General features: G+C 40.4%; 1 protein-coding gene across 1 annotated transcript in view; it reads right to left on the bottom strand.

Moving 5' to 3' along the window:
* The window catches only part of LOC111147014 (myosin XVI), a 471,268-nt gene that overhangs the window by 288,297 nt on the left and 163,008 nt on the right, over positions 1 to 19,963 (bottom strand). The window contains exons 11-12 of the mRNA XM_022502858.1: positions 15,770 to 15,880; positions 8,068 to 8,133 (exon numbers count right to left, since the gene is read on the bottom strand). Of these exons, the coding sequence (XP_022358566.1) occupies positions 8,068 to 8,133; positions 15,770 to 15,880 (177 nt within the window). The remainder of the gene's footprint in view (positions 1 to 8,067; positions 8,134 to 15,769; positions 15,881 to 19,963) is intronic.

Below are 19,963 nucleotides of genomic sequence, written 5' to 3'. Positions count from 1 at the left end.
ATAGAACACTTACAACAATATACTGTAGTAAGTTTTACAGGTGTGGTCTCTCTGTCTTTCTCAAAATACCTTATTTATTTATTTATTTACTTATTTAAAAGATTTTATTTATTATATCATGACCTGAGCCAAAGGCAGGCATTTAACTGACTGAGCCACCCAGGCTCAAAATACCTCTTTGTTCTGTATATACCCTCTTCTTGGGATGACGGAAGATGATCATGTGCAGTGAGTGAGAGTTAGGCTACTGCTGACCTTCTGATGCTATGTCAGAAGTAGGATCAGTCCCTCGGTGAACCTGACCGCACGTAACTGAGACCACGGAGAGCAAAACCCCAGTTAAGTGGGACGACCGTATGTGCCTATGTATAGTGAATGTATAAAAGGCTGGATGAGTGGCCCCTGGGGGGCTCAGTCAGTTAAGCGCCTGCCGTCGGCTCAGCTCATGATCTCCAGGTCCTGGGATCGAGTCCCACACTGGGCTCCCTGCTCAGCAGGGTGTCTTCTCCCCTCCCTCTGCCTCTTTCCCTGCACATGCATGCTCTCTCTCTCAAATAATTAAAAAAATAAAATCTTTTTTTAAAAAAAGTGACTGGACGAAAGGGTGATAGTTTTGGGAGAGTGGTTGTCATTGCTTATGAAAAGGAATCTGCCTGTGTTCATAGCATACCACACAAACTAATCTAAGACACCATATAATTAAAACAAAGCTTTATTTTCTGTTCTACGCAGGAAACAAATGTTATAATTGAAGTAGGACATGAAGTATTCTTAGCACATCATTATAGCTGTGTCCTAATCTCAGGAGTATATGCGAGCAAATAGGACTTCCTTATTTGAAAGAGTTCTCAGATTTTTGTATTTTTTAATTATTCCAGAATTTAAAATGTATATCAAAATAATGCATAATAATGATGTATACATTGTAACTCATAAACCAACCAGGAAGTTCTAGACCCGCTCTATTTTCTTGCAGGACAAAGTTCTGTTCCTTTTGAATACTTGCACTAACGCTCTCTCATGTCCCAAGCCCAATATGGGCCTAATCAAATTTTAACAGAATGCTTTTAAGATCCATCTGTAAAATCCTGCAGAGAATTTCACTAGATGTTACAAACAAGGCGAGATAGAAGAGAGCCAGGAGCATGTGTGACTCCTACTCCGTTTCTTCACATCCTCAGGGTCACATCTACTTTTAAGGCCAAGTTTTACTGGACATTAAACATGTAAGGGATCTTGGGTATCGATGTTTTTTCATGATAATCAAACTAACACTTCTCAGATCCCTTCTCTTAACAGCCCTCTCCTTTCCACATGGCGTCAGACTTTCTGTTGTAGAATATTCCATTGCTATATCCTGGTAATTCTTAACTCGATTACCAGGTAATACCTGGTAATCGTTGGTAATTCTGCCAAAGGCCAATACTTGGCTTCATAAGGGGTATAAATACAAAACAATCATTTTAATATAACAGTGCATTTAATTAAGATAATAATCAATTCTACTTAATTATTTCTATCGAAGCTTGAAGATTTTCACAGTCTTCTGACAAGCCGTGTAACCTTCAGATTGGCTATCATTACCACCATCATCTTCATTATTAATATTACTGCACGTTCTCACTGGGTCCAGCAACTACCGTCAGCAACAGGCCATTCCGATCCCACACGCCTTCTCTCTCCCCTTCACCTTATTCTCTCCCCATCTGCATCATCTGGGAATAAGATTCTGGTCACTGGTAATTTTAAGTGCTTGATTGGAACTCATGGGCGAGAGGACATCACATCAGCCTCATTCATGGGTGCCTCCTTTGCCCCCTTGGCTGGACTCTCTGCTTCTAATGAATAAGGGTTTGTTTTTCATTGTTTTTGTTTGTTTGTTTTGTTTTTATGAATCCCCTCTCTCCTACTTTCATGCATGACACCTGTCAGTAAACTGCTGGGAGGTGGCAGAATCCTACCTTGTTCTGAATTCTGAAGCCAACCATGCAGTTCCACAATGGACGAAGGGGCTCCCCAGCCGTCCAGGTCCCCTAACCTGTGGAACCTCCCTGACATTAAGAGATCGTTGGCTTCACGCTATGGTAAAAATACGTCCCTCTACTTGCCTGATTGGATTACCTACTCATTATCTATATAACTATCCATATAGAGGACATATTCTGGAAAAAAATACTTGTGTTTTTGTTTGTTTGGTTGGTTTTTTACAAAGAATCACGTATAATAATAAACAAAATTGCCTCTGGCTCTACGTTTGTGATGCTGAGAGGAGCTCATCACACATTTGCTCTGAGGTTATATGACCTTGTTTTAAATTCTATCCCTCCCGCTCACAGAAGACTTTAGAAAATTTGTTAATTCTACTGAAGGCTTGGTGTTTTCACCTCCAAAGTGGAAATAATAATTCTTATACTGATTGCATTGCCTTTTGTAAGTAAATGTGATGACATACGCGGAACTTGTTGCAGCAGACCTACCACGTGATGAGCCCTAGACAATGCCAGGTCCTCCTTGCAGCTCCACTTGTCCAGAGGTAACACGCTCCACTCAGCCTTCCAGCTGTGTGCCACACTCAGACATGCAGTGGGAATATTAGGAGACCAAGAGCAAGCGGGATCTGAAATTTAATGAAGCCCTAAGCCTGACACCCTACACTAGATGCCATTTCACACAGTGGGAGAGCTTAATCTCACCACCAATAGAGGACATGGGTTCTGAGCATTTCTGTGTCCTTGTGTACTCATAAATATGATCTTGAGAAATTATCTCCATGTCTTTTATCTGGAATGGCGTCATTATTTTGTACATTGAGATTTCCAAGTGATATATCTTTGGTTTGTGAAATCCATAGTAAAGGGAACAGTGAGAAATATCTGAGACCAGTCTGACATGGATGTTTGAGGGCCCATGCATACCTATGGCTGATGTGTCCACTCTCAAGACATTCACATGTTCACTGGTTTCCACAATGGCACAAACACCAAGATGTTTGTCCTTTTTAATTACTACCTCAACAATGCATTAGACCTGTTTTTGTTTGTTTTTTGTTTGTTTGTTTTTTAAGGATTTTACCTATTTGACAGAGAGAGAGTGTGCACCTTTACCTGGGGGGTAAGGTGGAGGAAAGGGACCCAGAGTGCGAGGCTCCATTCCAGGATCCTGGGATCAAGACCTGTGCCGAAGTCCACTCAACCAGCTGAGCCACCCAGGCGCCCCAGACCTGGTTCTTTAATGGCAGCCATCTACCCTGTCATTGTGGTCTCCCCATCTCTCTTCCCTTCCTCTCCCCCTGCCTCTTTCCCTATCCTCTTCCTCCTCCTCCTTCATTGCTTTCTTTTATTTTTCTACCTCATTCTTAAACTTGCTGTGACTCCTAGAAATCTCCTAAAATGAAATATCTATGTGAATTACTCCTAATCTTGCATCTAAGGGAGAACTTCTACATTTCAATTTAACCTCCAAACACTGTACATTCACCTGAACCTGGTTTTTCCTCATCAATTTTTCTTTTCTTTTCTTTTTTTTTTTTTTTTTTGTTATAGATTCTCCTAGACTCACAGATTCAAAATCTGTATCTTCAAGGGATGCCTTTTCTCTTATTTGTTCCTCAAATGAAATTCTCTGCAGGTTCTTAGTGTCTTTTCAGAAACTCCCTCAACTTCTGCCCACTACCACCAGAGTCCCCATACTAAGCTTGCTCTTGAATTATCTCAGTGCCTACTAATTATTCTTCCTGTCTAAATGCCTCTTGTTCTCAAACTGATGGCAAAAGACTTATAAACACTATTTGTATTGAACTTGTTTGTTCCCAGTGAGCTTTTATTTTCTAAAATTAAAACTCAAACTCTCTAACTTAGCTTTATAGTCTAGATCCAAACCAGATTTTCAATTCTTCAACTTTTTTGAACTTCTTGTTCTTATAAGATTAGTCTGTGCCATCTTCTAATGATCCTATATTTTTGGTCCCCATAATGTGACTCTAGACAATTCTTCAAAGTATACTTCCTCTCCCCTTACCATAATCTTACTCATTCCTTAGGATTTGCAACAATCCCATTGCTTTTCCAAATAATGCTTGTCTCAACTTGGGAAGACCTCCTTCCCTCCAACATTCTGACTTGTCAATTGATAGTGTACATTCTCAATACAGCTATCTTACTGTCCTCATCTACAAGGGAAATCTGATTATGCATGATCTCTAGAATATCAGTGCAGTTTTTAAGGATGAGGAGAAGCTTACTTAGCATCCCCAAATATCTAACATAACATACTGTGTTTAATGGACTCAATAAATGTTTCTTGGTTTGTTGAAGCATTCTTGCTCCTGATCATAACACTGCTTCTTTCGCAAAGCCTATTCAGAAAGATCTGGCTACTTTTCTCTTTTCTCCTTCTCCCCTTCCCCTTACATATTTAAAATAAGCAAAGTCGCTCACCTTCAACATAAATGGGGAGCACAAAAGTGAACCCCTCCCTGCTGGGTATACTTCATTTACAACTGTCTGCCTCCTGGCCCCCTGGGTGCCACTCCCCTCAGTGACTGTTCGCATCACATCAACATTGCTTACAGCTATAAACCACCTCTGGGAGAGGGCTGCTTCCTGACATGTGTTTGTATTAGTCTCAAAATGCAGTTCAACGCAGAGGCTCTGCATCCATGATTAATGGCCTCCTATGGAATGAATGTTATGCAAAGCTTAACATAACACAGTTAATGGTAACAAAATTAAAGTGAGCTACAGATGATGCTCATGGATTTGTTTTTCAACATGAAACACAGAAGTCATTCTCCTGGTCTATGTAATCTTTACAGATATAATCATATTCAGTGTTTCAGTTTCTTCTTTTATTTAACTAATGAGGGAAGAAAATAAACTATCTGAACAGAATTTGTTATTTAAGATAATAAGCATACACTTGACTACATAATTTCTGAGCATAAAAATAAGTGAAAATTTCTTTTGTATGTCCACAGGACAGCGAGACAACTTGATGTGGTTCAGTACGCGAGGAACAGACATAAAATCACAAGGTACTAAGGATGCTACACAGGATGCTCACAATTCGGCCTAAGAATGAAGTCCGTGTAGCGGCCCAATATCTATGATTATATTACGAGTTACTACTTGTAGACCAGGAAAGTGCAAACTATTTGATTCTGCAAAATGGAAGTGAATTCCAAAAGCACCAAACACAGTAAAATCTCATTATGACCTATTAAAAGTGAGCAGTTTTGTTGTAAGCTTTTTATCAGTGCATTATTTTACTCAAATATATTTATCTTGCCTCCTACATTCTATGCCTCCACTGGAATTGATGGGTATAAAGGATGATACATGTAAGTTATATGTCGTATTCACTATTTTAAGTTTTAATGAACCATTCATGCAAAAATCTCATTGCATCATGTTTTATTCCTACATTAATAAAGAAATATGTCTCTTAATGTCTCTCCTTTTCTCTATTAACAAGTATTCCTGAAAGACCTGCAAATACAACACGTTACTTGAAGCCAGAAAACTGTTACATTATTGATACCCTAAAAATGAAGAAACCAGAAAATCAGTCTTTTCCATTTGAAATAGAATATAACATGAGAAATAATATTGTACTAAAAGAATTCATTATGTTACATTTTCCTTAATCCTCAGAATTTGACCACTAGATCTATAGAAGCATTTATATAATAGCTATATATGTACATATTTTATGCAATATCTAAAATTGCCTTTTGTCTCAACATAAGATTCTTTTTGACTCTATGACCCAATGTAATACCATAGATAGAAGCCAAAAACAACACATTAATAGGCAGTTTGAAATAGCAGGGGTTCTCTCTCTTTCTATAGCTGTCTCTCTTAAACTGAAGAATAATGAACTTGGAAAGCATCAAAGATGCAGAAAGCTCAGGCACCTGGGTGGCTCAGTCAGTTAAGTGTCTGCCTTCAGCTCAGGTCACGATCTCAGGGTCCTGGGATGGAGTACTGCATCAGGGTCCCTGCTCATCAAGGACCCTGCTTCTTCCCCTCCCTCTGCCTCTCCCCTCTGCTCATGCTTTCTCTTGCTATCACTCTCTCTCTCAAATAAATAAATAAAATCTTTAAAAAAATGTAGAAAACTGTGGTTAAAGCAAAATTAAAAGTCCCAAATATTTATTTATACAAGGCAGAAAATTGGCAATATAACTATATAACTTAAATGATTATCAAATGAAACTCGAAGAGCTTAGAAAGAAGGAGACAATAAAAAGAAAAAGCAGAGATCAAACACACAGAGAATAAATATATAGTAGAAAAAAATTAAGTAATGAAATGTTTTCTTGGAAAAAATTAATACAATCAAGAAATTCCTAGCAAGTTGATTTTAAAAAGTCAGAGAAGGCATACATGACCAACATTGGGAATAGAAAGAAATCACTCAAAATTCTACAAACATTAAAAAAATAAATAGGACTCATGAATAATTATATGCTCCAAACTTTGGAAGATTAAATATAATGAACAGAATCCTTGTAAAACAAAACTATTAAGAACTGTCATAAAGGGGCGCCTGGGTGGTTCAGTGGGTTAAAGCCTCTGCCTTCGGCTCAGGTCCTGGGATCGAGCCCCGCATCGGGCTTTCTGCTCAATGGGGAGCCTGCTTCTCCCCACCTCTCTCTCTGCCCGACTCTCTGCCTACTTGTGATCTCTGTCTGTCAAATGAATAAATAAAATCTTAAAAAAAAAAAAAAGAAATAAAAAAAAAAGAACTGACATAAAAAAAAATAAAAATACAAAAAGTGCATGCCTATTTCATCATCACAGTTCAGGCTGAACTCCTCTGATAGAACTCCTGAGATGACCACTGGTGACTGCTCTTGCACTGCCCCAATAGGTAACCACACACTCAGGTGGCCCAAGACTAAGATTGGGATGGGCCTGAGTGGAGTGAGGACACCTGGCAAAGTGCAGCAGTTGTTTTGTTTGTTTGTTTGTTTGTTTAAAGATTTCATTTATTTCTTTGACAGAGACAGATCACAAGTAGGCAGAGAGGCAGGCAGAGAGAGAGGGGGAAGCAGGCTCCCCGCTGAGCAGAGCACCGCATGCGGATGGGGGGGGGGGCTCGATCCCAGGACCCTGACCTGAACCAAAGGCAGAGGCTTTAACCCACTGAGCCACCCAGATGCCCCAGTGCAGCAGTTTTAAAGCAACAGTTCAAGGGACTTTGGCAAGAAGGACTGCGGCTAGGACAGTGAGTGGGCACTCTGTCTCAGGGGAGGTTTCTTCAGAATTCTTCATTGATTCCTTGGGAGCTTAAAGAAGGTGTTCTCTCTCCCTTCCCCTCCAACCTCTCTCCTGCCACCTTCCCCCACAGTACTTAAGAGCATGTCCCTGCTTCAGAAACACATGTCTGCTCCCCTTGCCTCTTTGTCATGCTCCTGCTCCCTACTACGGATTCCGCTTTCAGTGGAACCAGCTTGTGCTCACACACACACACACACACACACACACACACACACACACAAGTAGAGAGCTACACAATGATGTTCTTGATCTATTACTACTCGAAAATTATGTCATGTTTTCAGTTATCTGGAATAATTTTCCAAAAGAAATTTCTCTTTTAATTTTGGAAGTCTCATAATTGAAAGTGGAAAGTCATTTGGAAAAATGCATAAAATTCTATATTGTCCTTTCTCATTTTCATTGTTTTAACTTCATAAAACTTTTCTGAAAGAGGTGATGATATTGAAATAAGGACTGTAAGCCAACCAATCTTGAATTAGTCAAGAAGGTATGGAAAGTAGAGTAATGTATTATTTAATTTTAAGAAGTTTGTCTAGTAACTACAATTGGAGTAAAATGACACATTATAAGTGCAAAGGCATTTTTGATAAGATTACATTCTTTTCCATTTTTGTCTCAGAACAAATGAAAGTCATTATTATGCAAATATCAATTTAGAATTTTCTGAGAAGTTTGACTTATTGTTTTGGGGTTTCTTCTTAACTGATCATTTGATGCGAATAGGTATGTCTGGTGAGCATCACTCCACATTTTTAAATGATATTTTAAATTTCATACTCACCATCGTGGAATAAATTGGAAGCTCTTTGAACGGGTTAACAAGCAAGAGGATATCTCCAATAAAAGTCTGTTAAAAGAAAAGGATAGAAATAGTTGGGGGACTGTATAAAGAGAACATTAAAATTAAAAGTGATATAACTTTAAAATCACTGTACATAATATAGAAAATAAATAAGGGCCATACTTTAACATTTTGTGAGCTATTTTAAAAGTTTGTAAATAAAGTTTATAAATAAGGAAATAGAAAAGTCAAATTCAAATAAAATAAAACATATATGCTTGTTCCATTAAACATGTAACAAGTGAAATGACAGGATTCTAAGAATTGCTTTTCTTAAAGGGGTTTTGTGAGAATCAGACTGAATAAAAAATATAAAATCAAAACATGTGGCAAAATATACTGAAGGAAATAAATGTGGTAATGAGTTCTATGCTGCTACAGAATAAAAATAAAATGCACAATTGAAAAATGAATAAAGCACAGGAAGCAAATAAAAATACTTTCTAATTTAAAAAAGGACAAGTAATGAGATATAAAAGCACCAAAAACAGATGGAATAAATAGAAATCAAGTAATAAAATAATAGATTTAAATCCCCCCAAATCAGAAATTATATCAAATGTAAAGCTACTAAATGTTCTTAAGGATGAATATTACGCACTAGATTAAAGATCTCTATAGATTAAGAAAATTTGCAAGTGAAAGATAAAGCAGGATATACCTGCAAACAATAAGAACAGGAAAAAATGTGGTTTAGCAACACTCAATTCACACACACACAAGATAAAAGGGATATAAATGGACATTTCACAATGATAAAATATTAAATCAACCAGGAAGATATAGCATTTAAAATTTCTGTGAGACTAAAATCAAGCACAAAATATATGAAGCAAAAACAGCTGTAAGGAGAAAGATTAATTCACAATGACAGTGGGGATTTTAAACAATTTTTTTCTTAGTAACTCATGGAATAAGATAAAATTTTGAAATAAATAATTACGAAGTGACTCATTGACTCATATACAACACTGTTACCAAACAATTGCAGAATATACATTCTTTGAAATTGAACACAGGTCAGTTTCGTTACATTTCGAGGACATGAACCACATAGGGTAGGTACTCTGATCATGCCAGAATTATAATAATGGATATCTAGAAAATCATCAAATGTTTGGGAATTATACAATGCATCTGCAAATAACATATGAGCCAAAAAAGGTGCTACAATGCATTTAAGAAGATATTTTGATTATAACATATAATTTGTGAGATGCAACCAAAGATATACTTATTATAGAAATTATTATCTGATATGCTATTTTTAATGTTAAAAAAGAAGGAAGGCTGGTAATTATGATCTAAGTTTACTTTTTGAAGAGCTCATCAAATTACATCAAAATATAAAGAAATAAAATCAGTATAACAGTAGAAATTAATGGAGTAGAAATGAAAGTCAAAAGATGGTCTTTTGAACAGTGTAATAAAATGGTGAGTACCCTAACGAGATTGAGAAAACAGGACAAAATGCACAAACTACTGGTATCCTAAATATGACATTGCTACAGACAACACAGACATGAAAACAGCTGAAGAGATACTGGGAATCACATTTTAGCCACGATGGATATTTAGATAATGTGGATGACAACCATCATCTTACCAAACCAACACAATAAGATACAGAACATCTCACTAGTTATTTTTTTTTTTCTGTAAAAGAAATTTGAATCTATGTCTAAAAACCTTTCCACAAAGAAAATTTAAACTTCACTGGTGAATTCTTCCCAACATTCATGAACAAAAAAAGCAAAATGAGCAAATATACATTGCTCCAGAAAATAACAGTAGAGAAAACACCTAAATAGTATATCGAAAGAAAGGAAGATTACAGGCACTTCTCTTCCATAAAGTACATGCAAAAATCCTGACAAACTATTGGCAAATTAAATCCAGTAATACATTCAACAGATAATCTGCTTCAACCAACTAGGATTTGTTCTAGTAACATAAGGTTGGCTTCATATTAGTAAGTCAACTCTTGTAATTTATAATACTAAAAAGTGAAGAAAAAAAGTCATATGATCATCTCAAAATAGACTCCACAGTCAAAAAACTTTTCATAGCATTCAGTGCATACTTTTGATTAAAAATAATAACTTTGAAAACCATAAATATAAGGAACTCCCTCAATCCAATGAAATTTAACTACCTATGGCAGAGCTATGGCAAACAATTTGCTTAATGATGAAACATCGAAAGCTCTTCCCTGAGATCCAAAATGAGATAGGGATGCCTATCTTAGCTTATTGTTACCTCCCATCATCTTTTTATTAAGAGGGCCATCCCGTGAAATAAAACAAGAGTAAGGAAACTGTCAAGATTTAAGAGAAAAATAAAAGTCATTACATACTATATGCAGTATATGCAGAGCATCCAAAAGAATCCCCATTTAAATTAATATTTACATATGAACTTAGTTGGGCAGATAAAACATGAATTTCCCAATGACATTATATCCCTATATTTGCAATACACCATAAAAAATGAAATTTGCTTGTTATTTTCAGTAAGAAGATAACATTTCTTATAGCATCGGAGTTTGAAAGAGGCCTAGAAACAGATCTAATACAAATGGTCAAGACTTCTACACTGAAAATTTTAAAATGTTCCAGAGAAAGGAGGGATATTAACCCTCCATGATATATAGAGGACTTCTCTAGATCAAGATTTATTACGCTGCTTTAGTGATTAAGATAGCTCAGCACTGGTTTAGGCACAGGCGAATCCATACAACAGAAGACAGGTTCTAGTAACAGACACACTTGCCAGGGTCATCTGGGTTCCAACCACAGAGACGCCACGGCAATGCAGCGGTGGGAGTCTACACGGGAAAACATTAAGACCAAGGTCTGTGGGGGAGTGTATCCACTATGAGAAAGTGTTTCATTGTATTTACTCAGGCTGGAGGTACCTGCAACGCTGGCGTTCCAAGACTCAGTTCACGCCCCACGGAAATAGCTGTACGCTGTCTCATGGAAATACTTGCGTACACATGTTGCGGAAAAGGGCCCAAGATGGTTTATAACAGTATCACCCACATAATTCACATAATTGTAACAGCAGAATTCAATCACCGAACAGTGGAGACAACTCCAGTGTTCTTCCACTAGAGAGTAAATAAATAAATGAGGATATATCCACACAGCAGCTGATTTTAGAGGAGTAAAAAATCAGCTGTTGCTGCAAGGAACAGGATAGATGGTTATCAGAAACACAACAACGAATCAAAGCGGGCAAGGGTGCCTGGGTGTCTCAGTTGGTTAAACGACTGCCTTCGGCTCAGGTCATAATCTCAGGGTCCTGGGATCGAGCCCCGCATTGGGTTCCCTGCTCAGTGGGGAATCTGCTTCTCCCTCTCCTGCTCTCTCGCTTGTGCTCTCTCTCAAATAAATGAATAAAATCTTAAAAAAAAGAAAGAAAGAAAGTGGGCAGACACAAAAGAGAACACACTGGGTGAGTCCTTTTATATGAAGTCCAGAAAAAAAAAAAACAAAAAACAAATCTGTACCTATATATGCCAAAATCTTTTGTGATGGGTAGGGTAAACTGAGGAAGGGGCTTCTTACTCTTCCATTTCTTTATGAAGCTGCTGGTTACCTAGGCATGTTCACCAAATGAAAATTCATGAAACCACACACCCGTGAGTGGTATGTGACTCTCTTTTCATGTTGTGATTCAAGACAACATTGACTTCAATGGAAGTACTGGCCAGGATTCTGTAGCCAAGGAAAGGAGAAAAGAAAAGTAAAATGATTGAACCAAATGGGAACCTTTGTAGTGAAGTATCTGAAAATTATTCAGAAAAATGAAGAAAAAAAGTAGACTTAGGGAGAAAGGAGAAATCTGCTAAGGAAGGAAAAATGAGGAGCTTCCAAATACGCATCCAAATATGCTTCTAAGTTGAACTTTTCTATTGAGATATAATTTCTATTTTGATCTAATTACTGAAGGAATCTGAGACTGTCTTTGCAAATGTATTTTGTGATGAGCAACAACAAAAATTAGTCTAGAAAAATGTGATCTGTGTGTTAACAATGGACTCCTAACATATGAGTTAATACAGGTTTATGCCATATTCTCAAGAGGTTGCTTTGATGAAAGGTAATGCTGTAAATGTTTTGCAGAGAAAGAATTTTTTTTCTACTTTAGGAATCTACAGATTTCCTTTTCCTCATCTTTCTAAACTATCACAGTTTTACTGTTAATAGCTCACACATGTTAAGAGCTCCCAAGGGTCTATAAGCTTGAGCGGAATGACAGGGAATGGCACGATAGGTAGTGTATATGGCAGGTGTGTCTTCGGATTCCAGGCTAGGGGGCAGCGTCATCTGGGGGGAAATGCGTCTGTCCTCCTAATTTCAGATAGCCTCCAAGTGAGAGAGACTTCAGCTCCTGACACAAGCTGGTCAACTTTAGCCTCCTGAGCTGCCCCTACAAAAAAGGCCTACTATACCCCAGTGGGGCCCCTGGAGGGGAATGTTCAGTTAGTAAGTGGCTCAGCCGAGCCAAGATGCCTACCTAGCAAACCAGACATAACAGGAGCCTGTGTTTATTTGGGGAGGTTTCTTTCTTTACGAGTGTTGAGTCCTACCAGTTGTGGTTATGAAGAGAATATTACCCTCACGTTTACCTGCCATCCAAAAGAAATTTGATTGCATATTCTATTTCCGCTGTCCTATGTGACAGTGATTATTCAGAGAAAGAAATGCCTTTATTCCCTGCATTATTTAACAAGCAAACGTCTCAATTCTTACAATTCATTTTGTTTGATGGTTTGGGCTCATCCTTCTGCTACGGGCTACGTGGAACCTTTACAATCTGATATCCAAATGAAATAATATATATATACTTAGAGAAAAGGGCAAGTTATGTTTGCTCCTGGGTTTTGGCAAGGAAAGGGAAAGGGAAGGGAAGGGAAGGAAAGGAAAGAAAAGGAAAAGGGGAGGAAAGGAAAGGGCAACTTACAGACTTTTTCGAAAGATCATCTTATTAACTAGTCAGATTACAGCAAAAAGAGATGAAAATGCCGGTTAGACATTACTTTAGCAGACAAGTGTTATGTTGGCCCTGATGGGTTGATGGCAGCAGTGGAGGGCCATTCTGTGTACATTCTGAAAGGAGGGCTGCTAAGATTTGCAGGAGAGTCAAATGTGGGACACCAAAGAGGGATCAGTCCCGACACTCAAACGGGGCACTTCAGCCTGAACCTGGGAGAAGAGGAAGAGGGTCAGGGATGGGCGTGTAAGGGGAGTGGGTGCGGAGGTCAGCAGACCATCTCTGAACACAACAGCCACTGAAACCAGTGCTTTCGTATTTGTGGGACGGAACACTTCTGTTTCCAATGCATCATGAACTGATACTTTTGTAAAATGTGATAAAAGTGGATTCCTGTAAACATGGCATTGAAGAAGACAAAGACCTACAAAATGCAAACCTGGATTCTTATTAGACTCAATAGACAGCAATGAAACTGTCAACTTGTCCTAAGAGGTTCTAAATGTTTACCCTCACAGCAGAATGGTAATAAAAAGTTCATATTTCCAATGGTCCACGGGTTACACTTTTAGAATCACTTGTTATTATTCAATCAATAATGTTTAAGTGACTTGTCTATCCATTAAAGGCGAGTTCAAATAACCTGGCTTAGAGCACTCATCACAAAATTGATCCGAGACGATTAAGCTCTTCCATATTTCAGGTGTGGGAGAGAGGAAAAGCATGTCTCCTGCAGTGGCAAATGTGCATTTGATGTGAACTTTAGCAAAGCATGATCTGGAAAGAAAGAGAAACCCAGTGGGCAGAAACGACCTAAGAAGATGGCCCAGTGTGGGGAGGAGTTGGAGCTGTGATTCTGATAAACAGATAGGAAGTACTTGTCCCTTGAGATTGGAAAGTGCTTGACCAGGCCTCCCAGTGAGCAAACCCAGTATGGATGGATCCCATCATCACTGAGCCAGAGTCTAGCACAGCACCGGACACCATCAAATCACCAGTGAGAGAGACCATCACGAGCCGTGAGAAGATCCATTGTGACTTCATCAGAAAGGGCTGGGGAGGTTTACTTAAAGACTGAAGAACTCCCAGTGGGAGTTTATAAAGCTAAGTGTTTATTCCATGGGGTAGAAAGAAAAGCTTAGGGGAAAGAAAAACAGCCCAAGGAAAATCCTGACACAGGCAGAAGGGCTGTCGCCCGGGGGTTAAGAGCATCAGCTTGTATCTGGGGCCCAGATCGTGTATGAAGATTGCGGCCATCATCCCATGAGAAGTGACACGCCACAGAGATGCTCTAAGACTGGGAGTGTCAAGATCACATTTGTTCATGATAAGAATGACTCTAGCTCCTGGTGAGATCAGACTGAAAGGGAACAAGGTCCCCTCGGCAGGGTTAGGAGGCTTTTGAGAAGAGATGGCAAAGGCCTGGATGAGGACGGCGACCACCGGGGTGAGGGTAGGTCAAGTGGATGTTGTGGAGACAGAGGCACTGGAGAAGCATGAAGGAAATAAAGAAACGCAACACAATTCAAGCAATGGCCTTCTGGTAACTCGGTAAGAAGGCAGGGAGGAGGAGGAGGACGTAGAGGAGAAGAAGAATCAGCACCACGTTGGCAAAGGTGAGAAGACGGAATAAAACTAACACACAAATAACGGGGCCGTCCCAGAGAGTGGAGTCATCAGCTCTCACCACTTTACGCCAACGACTCAATCCCATTCATTTTGATAGAAGCATTTAATTTTAAGTGTATTTACGGTGGCAGGCAATTTATCCAAGGATTAAGATGCTGCACTGAATTTTCATAGGCTAATCAGCACCTGATGATTTATTTCTTATAAGCAAATCTCAGACTTAGCATTTACATGAAAATTACTTAATCAATTTCTCAGTAGACTAGGGGAAAAGAGTGTTATCAAAAAGAAATAGCACATATGGGCATCATCAGATTTTTCTACAGACGTTCTGATTGAATTGCTCTCAGCTGAATATCACAAAATCAAGCAGAGGGAGACAGACAGACCGACCGACAGAGATGGGGACTGAGACGACACGGTGTCTAAATCGTTCTGCATGTTGGATGAAATAACACATATAAACTGGGGCCGGAAGCACAGCAGATTGATTCTCTGTGTTATTTGTCATCTGAGTCATACATTTGTATCCTGCTATCAGAGATCGGTGCATAAATTATTTACTTGACAAAGCATTTCCTGATAATTTAAAGGGACGACAGACTCCTTTCATGCAGATAGAGACGACACCCTCCAAGCCCAGGGAAGTCTCCCCCTTCAGCTTCCTCTTCCAGATCTAGCAGGCTAAGTCAAGCACAGGAAACAAACAGCAGTTTTCGAAGGGACGTGCAGATCCTCCGGTTTCTAGCAAGGTCTTCCACAGCAACCTCAACAACAGGAAAGCCGCCAGCCCACAGGGTATTAACTTTCACTTAACAGCTCTGAAATTTGGATCTTTGCTGAGCTTGCTTTAGAACTGAATCAGAATGAAGCTGAACGCTGAGAAATCGACCTCACGCTATCAGCAAGACCAGAAACAACTGTAAGCCCTCTCCTGTGACATCTGCAGCTCGGAGGGCAGACATCGGCAGCAAGACAAAGCAACACACGGGGCAGGCTCAAGGGCACTTACATATATCTGATTGTTCCCAAAGCGCTTCTGAATCTCGTAAAGCAGGGTGCCGTCGTTCAGCTCACTGAGCGTCGCCAGGTCATCGCTGGGAGCGGGAGGCATCAGCTTGACCTGGGGAAGACAAACAAAAAGATCAATTCTAATTGCTTTCCAATCAACTCTCTTCACAGTTGGATGTCCCATTTCCAATTACATGTCAAACGCGTAAAGACCATGTGAGTTTGAAACCATTATTAAAAAATGAGATGGTTCGGGGTGCCTAAGTGGCTCAGAGGGTTAAAGCCTCCGCCTTCGGCTCGGGTCATGATCCCAGGGTCCTGGGATCGAGCCCCGCATCGGGCTCTCTCCTTGGTGGGGAGCCTGCTTCCTCCTCTCTCTCTCTCTGTCTGCCTCTCTGCCTACTTCTGATCTCTCTCTGTCGAATGAATAGATAAAATCTTAAAAAAAAAAAAAATGAGATGGTTCACTTAGAAGGAACAAAAAAATTCCAAAGCCACAGAGAAATGTCTTCAGATGACAACTTCTTTCCTGTGCCCACCACCGTGCACAGGAGCTCGCACACATGCTAACCCCAAAACCCCCAGTGCCACCTTCCGTCCTGCAAAGGCACCGGTCTGCCAGAATCATTCTGGCACGTTGACTTTCCTAGTCCCCACTCAAAACGTAGACAGCTCTGAGCTGCTCTGCGTCCTCTACGGCCGGCAGCTGAAGAGCTCACGTGTCTGCAATGTTTCCAAAGCTGAAGCAGAACTTCTCCTATTACTGTTGTTGGCATGCTGAAGGAGCCAGTGTGCCTGGAATGCAGCTTCCACACACATGGGGGAGGAGGCCAGATTTTGAAAGACTCTAGAATTTTGGCTCGGGATTTTTATTCTTCTCTACATGACTCCTACAATGAAAGTAGCTGTGAGATTCAGATAATTCTGTCATAAAGAAAATCATGATTCCCTGTGACAGAGTTATAAAAATGCCAAAAATTTCAACTAAAAAAGATGAATTTGGATGATTAAATTGGGCGAAAACCTATCATTTGCAAGTTTGGAATGGACCATGTTTAATTTTACCTTCACAAGGTAGGTTGTGCAAAGCAGACCCTTGATCTGTGAGGACAGCCTTGGTTTTCTTTTGTCAAACACAGAGGAGCCAAAGACGAAGAATACTCTTATCCACACCTCAGTTGAGTTAGTTGATCGGTGCCCATGGTGAATTTTTAGCAACAGCAAGCTTATTTTGTATCATTTACGTTCATGTCTGTATTCTGTATCAACATTCCCCTTTGGTACTTATATTTGCACTACATATCTTATCCTCGTATGTATCACTGTTAAAGAATTTGGACTTAAATATTACTGTTTATCAGCTAAGTGTTTATAGCATTGACAGATACGGCACATTAAAAAAAATCGAAGTGTAGGGTGATCTCTCTGCTGTGAGTGATGGATTCGCAAAATGGAATCTTTCTCAGGAGTTCATAAATTCAAGTCAGTGCGCTCCCAGGCTTCCTCTAATCCTAATGTACTCATAATGGAACCTCAGATTCTTTCCTGGGAATCTCAAGTGGTCAGAAGAGTGGTTTGTCATGTCTCCCAGTTAGAAGGGTATCACCCAGTGGGCTCCGGTATGGGAAATATCACCATTTGGGTAAGTGGCAAACACCATATTCCAAGAGAAAGTTGTTTGTGTATTAAAAATCAGTTTGTACCCCAATGTTCATAGAGCAATGGCCACAGTTACCAAACTGTAGAAAGAGCCAAGATGCCCTTCAACAGACGAATGGGTAAGGAAGATGTGGTCCATATATGCAATGGAGTATGATGCCTCCATCAGAAAGGATGAATACCCAACTTTTGTAACAATATGGATGGGACTGGAAGAGATTATGCTGAGTGAAATAAGTCAAGCAGAGAGAGTCAATTATCATGTGGTTTCACTTATTTGTGGAGCACAAGGAATAACACAGAGGACATGGGGAGATGGAAAGGAGAAGTGAGTTGGGGGAAGTTGGAGGGGGAGATGAACCATGAGAGACTTTGGACTCTGAGAAACAAACTGAGGGGTTTGGAGGGGAGGGGGGCCGGGCGTTGGGTGAGCCTGGTGGTGGGTGCTAAGGAGGGCACAGATTTCATGGAGTACTGGGTGTGGTGCATAAACAATGTATCTGGGAACACTGAAAAAATAAAATAAAATTTAAATATAAAAATAATAAAAGACTATGGCAGAAGTAAAATAAACATATAAAAAATCAATTTGTAAAGTACTGCAGACTGCATAAAGGTCAAGAAAAAGCCTCTCTTCTCCCCATGCCATGCACACACTCAGCCAACACCCTGAGTCCATTTTCTTTGCTTTTGCACATTTTAAAGAAATAGGCCTCAACATATGGTTCAGAATTAACCTGTATGGAGCATAGCACATCGTCTCATTAACATTAGCTAACTAGGGCATTTTAATTAGCCACAGGCATAGCTGGAAGACTTCAATACTGTCAGAAATATTTACTTAACTAGTCAAGAGTAGAATCTGAAAGTTGGTACTTGGGGCTGATAAAAATGGAAGTCAGAATGTCCCGCCTCTCCTGATACTCTCCCGGCTGGTCAGAATCAGTCCTGGGATCATGGGTATGTGTTGTTCTTTTTTCCACACTAAACACTTAGCTCTACTTAAGAGTCTCATAGGGGTGCCTCGGTGGCTCAGTGGGTTAAGCCTCTGCCTTCGGCTCCGGTCATGGTCCCAGGGTCCTGGGATCGAGCCCCGCATCATCGGGCTCTCTGCTCAGCAGGGAGCCTGCTTCCCCCTCTCTCTCTGCCTGCCTTTCTGCCTACTTGTGATCTCTATCAAAAAAATAAATAAAATCTTTAAAAATAAATAAAATCTTTAAAAATAAATAAATTAAAAAAAAAAAAAAAGAGTCTGGTAGGCCCAGGACGCCTTGCGGGGAGTGACCAGCAGTCCCCTCCACCCAGGCAGCGTTCTGTGCTGCGTTTTCTATCAGTCACGCTGATCTGGGTAAAAAAACTTACACACCAAACCGAGCTTTCTCACTTAAAAAATGCTGGAAACAGAAGTGCGTCTCAGGCACCGATTCTTTTTGTACTAATAGGGGTGAATGTGTTTAAATCTCAGTGGTGTATCTCCCCGGCTGGGGGGCCCTGAGCCTTCTTCTTCCCTAATGTTACTAAGTCACTTTCCATCATCGCTTATGATATAAAAGACGATGGTGTGTCCCTCGTGGGAGGCCATGAGGGTGAGTTTGCGTGGAGGCCTGGCAAGGTGTCTGCTCTGTAGATAAGTGTGCAGTGATGGGTGTGTCGTTACCTAGACAGACAGATGCAGAGGGTCGTGAGCACCAGAGGGAAACTTGCTGCCAACTTCCCTGAAAACTGTCTTTGGAGAAAGGAGGAGGTAGGCATCTGCTGACGATCCCGGCCAGGGTCTGCAGCTCTCAGTGGACATCCTCAGCTCTCATCTGCTCTAAAACCCAGAATTCATGTTCACAGTCCCCTTTTTTGGGAAAGGATGTGCTGTGAAGTAGTAATTTTAAAAATTTTGAAATTCATGGATATAGTTCCAACCTCCTTAACCAGGAGATACAGAACTTAAAGCCCAGAGAGGCTGGACAGTTTCCCTGGGTCACACAGAGGCTAGGTCAGAAGGAGAAGCTGGGACAATCCCCGTCAGGTAACAGTGGAGAAAGTCTAGCAGATAACGGATAATCCAACAACCTATTCTGTCCTTCGCATGTCCGCTTCTCGCTCACGGGCTCTTTGCCAGGCACATGTTAGAGTTGAGACCAGAGAGGGAGCAAAGGGCTGAGGTCTTACACCCGTTTACAGTCTGCTGGGGGAGAAGTAAGGACGTAAGTAAGAAACTACAGTCATGAAAAGTGTAGGGAGGGAAAACAGGAGGGCGCTCTGAAAAGTGAGAGTGCCCTCTCACTGGGGGGGTCTGAGAAGTCGTCTCCCATGAGATCACAGCAAAGCTGCACCTGGGCTTAATGCTGCGAGGCCAGCCTGTGGGCTCTAGGAGAAGGCGCGCAGGGAGAGGGGAGAAAGCGGTAAGGGCCATGAGGTCCTATGAGCTGCAGAGCTGGAGGAAATAGGGCAAGTGGCGGCGGATGGGGAGAGAGACACGAGGGAGGACAGACAGGGCAGCTGCTGGAGCAGCAAGAGGAGGAGCTGCCAGGCTCACGTGGAC

Source organism: Enhydra lutris, unplaced genomic scaffold (assembly GCF_002288905.1).
Source record: "Enhydra lutris kenyoni isolate GAN:26980312 unplaced genomic scaffold, ASM228890v2 scaffoldscaffold15, whole genome shotgun sequence".
Taxonomy (NCBI): Eukaryota; Metazoa; Chordata; class Mammalia; order Carnivora; family Mustelidae; genus Enhydra; species Enhydra lutris.
This window is presented reverse-complemented; position numbering and strand designations above follow the sequence as displayed.